The sequence below is a fragment of the Myotis davidii genome, unplaced genomic scaffold (assembly GCF_000327345.1).
Source record: "Myotis davidii unplaced genomic scaffold, ASM32734v1 scaffold497, whole genome shotgun sequence".
Taxonomy (NCBI): Eukaryota; Metazoa; Chordata; class Mammalia; order Chiroptera; family Vespertilionidae; genus Myotis; species Myotis davidii.
The window spans coordinates 156,209-164,648 of NW_006288434.1; the positions used below are offsets into that span (position 1 = coordinate 156,209).

Below are 8,440 nucleotides of genomic sequence, written 5' to 3' on the forward strand. Positions count from 1 at the left end.
CCACACACACACCAAATAAAACCTGGAACTGAGCAACATAGTATTTCTTGGTGAAAATAATTTTTTATCCTGAAAATTATAGAAAGATTAGTATTTTAAAACCTATGAAATTAAGAGAAAATTTCAAGCACATTGAAGAGAAAAAGTATGCATTAAATATAACTGAAGTTCTAATAATAGGCTACTACAAATAATCAAATATCTTTTTATAATAAAGTAAGCATACAAAATTAAAAGAATACAGTTCAATTTTTTTTTTAATTTTTAAGTGTCCCATGTGTCATCATTTCCACGAATTAGGGTAACAGAATTGACCAGATAGCACAGAAATACCTTGGTGACTTAGGTAGTTCAGACTAGGAGACCTCAACTATCATTGCCCCAGTTCAGGCTGTCAGCATCTCTCACTGAACTAACCTGTCCTGTTTTCCTCAAATTCATGCTCCAGAGGGAATACTTGAAAACTTAAATCTGATGGGGAACAAAATAAGATGCATACACTAGCTATGTAGCAGAATTAATAACGTGGCTGAACAGAGGGTATAGATTCTTGATCTACACTCACACGCTGTTAGGAAAACTGAGGTTACCTTTTCTTTTATTCATTGTAGTAAATCTCTGTTGATCAGCGATGAGCCCTTACTTACACCAAAGCCACAAATTCATTTCAAATCTGTGCTAAAAGGCAGTTTCGACTTCTTGACAATTTTGATAAAGCATGGGGAATCAGAATATAGCCCTCTTTAAGCAAGTTATGTAACATTTATATATTATAGTTTCCTTATATGTAAAAATAGAAACATTAACTTTGTCTACTTAGGGATTTTATGGAACTTTAAGTATAATGAAAATGTATGTTAAAGGTTTTCACAAATTATGCAGTGCCGAGCAAATTCAAGTTATTCCCTATTATAGATAGTAGTAGACTTACAATTGAGACCCACCAAGAACAATTCCTGTGCTTGTAGACATTAATGGGGGTTAATTATGAGTGTACATCAAATCACCGGCTAACTCTGAGACTTTCTCTTGTACTATTACCAATCCCAACTCTCCCACCATGATATTCCTTTGAAAGTGATGATTTAGACAAAACTCTTTGTCATATAATAACACCAAAATCCACTGTTAGATATGAATACATTAATTTTTCCAAAGCCAAAGCCTATGTAATTTACAGATTGATATATCTCTTAAATGGAAGAAACAAAGATAGGAGAAGAATTGGGAATCTAAGTAACATACTTTTACTTCCAGGGAGCTGCTGTGGGCTGTGGATCTACTAATTGAATGAAGTAGATAAGCTGTCAGAGCCTGGCATGGATTCAGCATAGGATTCAAAATAGCCAGGACCCTTATAGCAGGAAGCTTCCTGAAGACAGATTTCACAGTTCCCCTGGGATGTCAGACAATGCATATCATTGTTTCTCATAATTAAAATGCAGAACTTATTCCTTTTTCTTGGGACAAATTCTATAACTTCTTTTTCTTCCTTCTCCCCAACTTTTCACTCACATGGAAGTCAGTCTAATAATGTTTTGTTTAATGTTGATGCTTAAAATTTACAATTGAACAGCATTTCAACATTAATAAAGTGCTCTCATAAACACTTAATAGTCAATATTTTTACTGGTTCAGTATTTTTTACAAATTGTTCTAACAGTCCAGTGATGGAGAAATTATTCAAATTATTTCTGTTCTTCCATGTATAATTTCAAGCTCTGAGAATAATTATTGGATCAGTAAGTACACCTAAGAGCAGAACTATAACTTGAGCCTCGTTCTCTAGTAAAAAAAACCCCACAAAACCTGCAATCTTTCCATTTCAGTAGTTCAATATTGGTAAATAAATTACTAATAAGGTTCTCTGAGTATTTTCCAGACGTGTTCAGTCAAGACAGATGTCCAAGAACAGGTAGAAGCACAGTGGCAAAGCAATCAGGGTGAGGAAAGCAGTGAGAAAAGACCAATATTGGCTACGAATAAGTCACAAAACAAACCGAGAATACGCTTACAAGTATAAATGTGAAATGTATAGCCTTAGGCATGTATACAAGTCATAGGCGTATCTATTTTTTACTACAATATGTCACTAACCCAAGACAGCATTGAATATAAGATGCACCACCAAGAAAGAAAACAAAACAAAACATTGGCCAATGAAACTATGATATGCTATTGATCATAAGATACTTTCAGATTTAAAAAAATTAAAAGGTAAAATAAAGGTGCATTTTAGAATCAAGGAAATATAGTACTGGTCACTGCAGAGGGTATGGAAATTTTCAAAATCAGTCATAATCCAGCCTTCCTAGACAGTCAATAAGCATTTATTAAGTGCCTATGGATGGGCACAAAGAAGCAAAATGCATCATCCAGGGAAGAGGCTTAAGTGCTGCACATGAAATATTAATCACTATCCTTCAGCTTCACAATGATGAGCACTGCTGAACAAAATAGATCCACTCGTGCAAAAAGATGTCCCAGAGTTACAAGTGCCTGGAGGGTGTAAGGTAGAGGGAGGAGAAGAGGGAGAAGAGGAGTCAAGAGGAGGAAGCAGCTAAGGAAGGGAAAGATGGGTTGGAGGGGAAGCAGCAGAATGGGAGGGGGTGTCTAATTTAACCAAGGGCTCCACTGAAACTTAAGAGTGGTCTTTATCTTATCCGCATCAGAGCTGAACTTATAAAATGGATTTGCTCTCACATATGTGAAATGATGCTTTAAAACATCAGCTTTAAAAAGGACTTCGAAGATTTTTGCAACATCTATAGTTCCACGTGTAATACTGGAGATTTTTTCCTATTCCAGAGTATTTTTTAAATCATGAAAGTTGACTAGACAATTTTAATACCTCTCATATTAGAACTAAATGTTAATTGATTAAATATTGGGCATTGCTTAGAAATTAAATGTTGTTATGGCTGGTTATCAACCTCCTTAAACGTTTTAGATCTTGTGATTAAAATTAAGAAGTTGTTTGCACTGAAACTAATCCTCTAAATATTTTACTTGGGCATTTTGTATGTATTATGATTATCATCCCAGAATCTGAGCTGAACTGGAAAAATGAAATTAGACTGTTTATTTCTAATTAAAAACATTTCTGTTTCTGCAGTGAGAACTTCATAAATAAATTAATCTATAATGCGAAATAATTGCTTGTGGAATCACCCAAATAAAAAAAGATACTCAACCTTTTAGCCGTGCATTATGTTCATGAATTTATTATTAATTTGAGAAATAATATCCTGCAACATCATTAAGCTTCATGCCTAAGTGGTAAACTATATTATACATTCTGCTGTTGTCACACAGTTGCTTGTGATTTGAGGAAAACTAACTTAGTAATGGTAATTACCTCTTTTGAAAGGAAAAACTATAAATAAATAACGTAGAGCAATTTCATTTCTAAAAGTCAATACTGAATTCCATCTGCTGCATGCCATTAAAAGTGAAAAAAATTCCTTACATGCCTCAGATCTTTTTATATCTTTATTCCTCCTATTTTAAAAGTACAGGTAAGTCCATTAATAATAATGTTGACTAAAATAAAAAAAATAAGACAAAAACCTCTTATCTCATTCGCTCTTCATTTCTCTGGCGCTGACAGAACTTAAAAGAATAAAATGCAAAAGGAAAACAAAGACCATTAAGCAAACTTTTAAGAGTGTGGTTGGGAGAACCTGGTGAAATGTATTACCAGTCTTTGAAACCCAGAGCGCAGTGGTGATAAAAGCATGAGCATGTGACTTCATCACTATCATTACCCAAGTTGTGCACAAGTGAAGGGCAAGGCAAGGCAATATGGAAACCTTATTGGCTGATTTCCTGCGACTGAATGAGAAAAGTCAGAACCGACTGGTTATAAATGTCCACTGGACGTGAACACAGACTCAAAATCTCTAAATCTGAATCTATTTTGGGGAGTGCCCTCTCATGGAATCCCAGCAGCTGCAGCTGCAGCAAATCACAGAGAAATAATATACATGCCCAGAAAGCCCTTTTTTATACTCTATATTTAATGAGTATTTCAACAGAGTTACTTCCCAACTACCTCCCCCCACCCCCCCACCCCCCAAACATTGCCTTTCTGGAGGTGGTAGCCAACAGATCCATATAGTTCATCTGGATTTTGAAAACAGAACATAAAGTCAGCCTTACCTGACTTTCCAGAATGACTTGCTTCAAGCTGAGAGCACTTACCACATACCTTTCTGCGGGCAGAACATTTCGGAGCTGCTCCTTTCAGAATACCGAGACGCCAATATGCCACCCTCAGGAAGGGAATCGGGGATTGTGGTCCCTGTGCTTCCCTGGGAAATATAACACTTCCTTTCTGGGAGCGTGTCTGGGCCCTGACCCCTGGTGGCAGTGTGTCTCAGAGATTTCTGTTTCTGCACACGGTCCCTGCCTTATGACTCTGGGCTTCCTCTTGGCTCACAGAGCACTTTGGAAACAGTGCCAGCATGCTCCACATAATATGCTGCTAAGTTGTCCCTATAAATTTACCATGAAGTGAGATAACAGAACTGAATACTAACTTCCGTACAGTTTCTTATTGTAAAGTATATCTATGGCATCGCACCGCCCCCTTCAACAAATCTCTTTTATTTACTTCTAATAGCAGTGGCAGGCAGTAGCCTCGATAAGGCTGGGTATCCTGTAAGTTGTTGGTGTTTTGTACCTTTACAGATATTTAAATGCTGCTAGTTCATTGTCCAAACCCAAGTTCAATTCCACCTCCTGCGCCAACCCCAATGCCCCCTGCCCAAACCTTCCACGGCATCGTCATGATATAGTACACATTACTTTGCAGTATACTTATTTCTTTCTGTATTTTTTTCCCAACGAGGACAAAGAATTCACCACAACACACATTATAGTAACTGAATGAATGGATAAGAGTCATAATTACTCTCTCCTTCCTACTTGGCCTCCCTCTCTTCTTAAAAAAATTGATTTTTAGAGAGAAAGAGCAAGGAGAGAGAGAGAGAGAGAGAGAGAGAGAGAGAGAGAAACATCAATGTGAGAGAGATACAAAGATAGTTTGCCTCTTGCACACGCCCAACTGGGGATAGAACCTGCAACCTTTTGGTATACGGAACGACGCTCCAACCACTGAACCACACCAGCCAGGGCTTGGCCGCACTCTTAGTCCACATTCCGTGTTAGCCCTCTGAAAGCAAAGCGCATGATTGACAGCCTGGCTATCTGACTGCCTGTTCATTTCCTTAAACTTCAGTCCTGGAGAAGATTTTAGTGGAGGTTTTCCATTTATTCTCTCCTGTCATCACATTTTTATGAAATCCTCCAAAGGCAGCTCACTGAGATATACTCATATTATAATACTATATTTTGTTGGCGGGGGGGGGGGAGGTTGGAAAGGATCACAATCATTGGGCAGAGAAAATGTCAGCTCAGTTGGTAAAAATCCCTCCCCAGTCCAAGGTCTACTGGATGCCAAAATGGGGGGAGGGAGGTTTTAAACGCAAGTGAAAAACATATACAAGTCATTAAAAAATGCGTGCAGTTAGTACATTGTAATGAACTGACAATGATTATAAAGGAAACAGTCACATTACCATCAGTTCATAACAATGGCATTCTACATAATAATAATGATCCCAAGATTTTGCATGCAATACAGAACTGATGGTCCTGCCCAAGTTCTGACAGCTCCATTATAAGCTACTCATCGACTAGTTAAAGTGCCTGAACAAGCCAACCTGTTTTTAGAGAGAAATGGTATAAGTTGGCAATATGATTCATTCTCAATTCAAAATGTATGATGCCTATTCTCCATGGAGCTATGTTTATATCAACTACAAACTCTTTATTTGGCTCCTTTATGAGTTCAGAATTCCCTGTGAATGCCATTAAATAAATAAGACAGACTACGTAAAACTTCTAGAAATGTTCCTGACACTGTGCTATAATGAGGTATTTAATAGATATTAATTTCCGTGCCTTTCTTTAATGGTGCGATTGGCTTATTCCAGTCCTAGAGATCATTTCACTACTTTAAAGTAATGCTAATGACAGTGCCTTCCAAATATGTAATGCTTTCATTTACAAAATGCTTCACCTAATATTTTCATATTATGAACACAAACATCCTGGGAAATACTGTTTACTCTCAAAGTTCTGCTTAGTTAGCTCTGTATGGAAAATTAATGAGAGACTGTTTCCTTGCAGCTATATATGTTGAGGAAAAAGAAAGGGCAAAAGTTTTTTTGAGATGCTCTGATGTTCATCTTCAAATAACTTAGCATAGCTGCAGACTTCCAGGAAACAACAGCAGCAGACAGAAGGCAGGAATGAGTTAGTTAGCTCTCTATTATTTTTATAAAGCAAGACTTCATATTAGAAGAAACTCACACACAAGAAGACTCTTTAAAAAAAAATAATGGTTTCCAGCCTCTGTAGAAAATACAAAAGGAGAGTTTTACATATTTACCTCTCACATAGGTGGTAACGTTTTCTATATTGGCATTGTGTTTCAATCTGAACGAGAGCTATACAGACACACATACCCACTCACTCATATCAAACACTCTTGTGAATTTGTCATATGCAGGTACCTACAGAAGCAGATATTTGTCTCTCTATGTGCCATATCTACGCAGACACATACTTCCCAATATTTTGTCATTTGCTCCTTGTTGCTCCCCTTAGGAATCTGATAGAAACTAGACCTGCATCACTTGCCAGCGAGCTGTATTCTTTCAAGACTAAAGAGAAGTTTTCATTGTGCTCAGAGCTGTCCTTCAGGCATCTGATGAACATAGCTTCCAGGGAAGAAACACTGGCTCTTGGGTGTTGCTTTCTCTTCGCTGCTCATCAGCTTTGGGACCCAGGTTCCTAAGAAGCTCTGATATAAAAATACTTTTAATGCTGTGGTTCACAATGCCACTGCTTCCTCATCTCCTCTAGTTTTTATTCTATATCCTTGTTCTAGTTCAGTTTTTTATTCATTTTCCTAGTTTACTTCTCGATTTACTTTCCTTATACACAAGATGTAGATCGACCAACTTATAATCATGTAAGTTATTGTCCTGTTTTTTTGAAAGTATTTTTTCAATTTTATTGTGGTAAAAAAACACTAACCTGACATATATCCTCTTAAGAAATTCTAAGTGCACAATACATTATTGCTTACTATGATGATGTGACTTTCAATGTTTAACTTTGTTGGTTTAGTTTTTACGAGATGGATAAATCGGTTTAATTACATAATTAGAGCTTGTTTGAATGCAACTTTTTTGTTTTTGAAATGGTAGGGATAAGATCCTTTGCTAAAGAAAAATTTATGATGCAAAAATCTTTCCAAGACTTGGGTAATTTTGGAATCATGTGACCTCGGCTATTTATGGATGGTAATCGTTGGCAAGTAGGATTATGAAAGTACTTCTGCTAATATCACGTTAGAATGCCAAGGATACAGTCTTAACCTGAGATGTGAATTTCACTTATGCTGTGCACCCTTATCAAAATGCACCAGAAAGAACAGTTTTTCTTCTTAAATGAGGTGCCAGATGGGAAATAGACGTGGTCCCGACGCTGAGGGGTAAACGGTGTCAGTTCTGAAGCAAGGCTGGCCAGGGGACGGGTGCAAGGGAAGACAGGAGTCACATCTAGCTTCTCTACAAGAAAGGTCACCTGCCAAATATTTAATTTCACTTTTGAACAGAGAGGGTGTTCTCAGAGCAACTCCTAAAAGAAAATTTGAACTGCTTATAGTAGCAATTATTATTGGCTAGCCATAAGGTACTTCAAGTGAGTTAGGCTTCCGAGAAAATACATACTTCACAACATTCCTGTAAGCTTTGCCTGTATAAAAGAGCTTTCACCAAGCCAAATCGGGTAGCATGTAACACATATTAATGTTTCCTGAGCAACGAGGTGTCTGAGGCAGCCTTAAACACTGGGCTTACAGTGGTGATTCGGCCATCTGATAGCCACAGCCTTTTTTAATTTTCTTCTCTCTTTCTCCTTGTGAACATACTTTCTGACTAAAGAAAAAAAAGTCCCTTAAAGTTCCGTGTCTTTCCTTTGGGAAAGATGCCTCATATTGAGCAGGAGCACGTTTTCCATCCTCTTCTTCCTTCCTGTTAGATTCCTCAGCAACCTGCACTAAGCAGTCAGCTCGCTCCCTGCTTTCTCTGGGCTGTCTTGGTGAAGGCAGCATTGCACAGCAAAAAGCAGTTAACATTTCTGTTCCTCCACTTTACAGTCATGAGGCCAGATGTGAATTACTGGACTCTATGCTTCTCAGTATTCCCATCAGTGAAAATAGGATTTTATACATTCACTGGTTGACTGTTGCCTGTGCCCTGACTGGGGATCAAACCCACAACCTTGGTGTATTAAGATGACGCTCTAATCAACTGAGCTGTCAAGCCAGGGCTCTCTTATTTTATTTTAAATTTGCTTCAAATTG

General features: G+C 37.5%; 1 protein-coding gene across 7 annotated transcripts in view; it reads right to left on the reverse strand.

Moving 5' to 3' along the window:
• The window catches only part of OXR1 (oxidation resistance 1), a 326,251-nt gene that overhangs the window by 91,373 nt on the left and 226,438 nt on the right, over window positions 1-8,440 (reverse strand). Inside the window, exon 1 of one of the 7 annotated variants that reach the window (XM_015561709.1) lies at window positions 4,211-4,244. The exons of the other annotated variants lie outside the window; for them this stretch is intronic. Coding sequence (XP_015417195.1) covers window positions 4,211-4,229 — 19 coding nt within the window. The 5' untranslated portion in view covers window positions 4,230-4,244. Of the gene's footprint in view, window positions 1-4,210; window positions 4,245-8,440 lie in introns of those variants that run through there. 7 annotated transcript variants of the gene reach the window in all.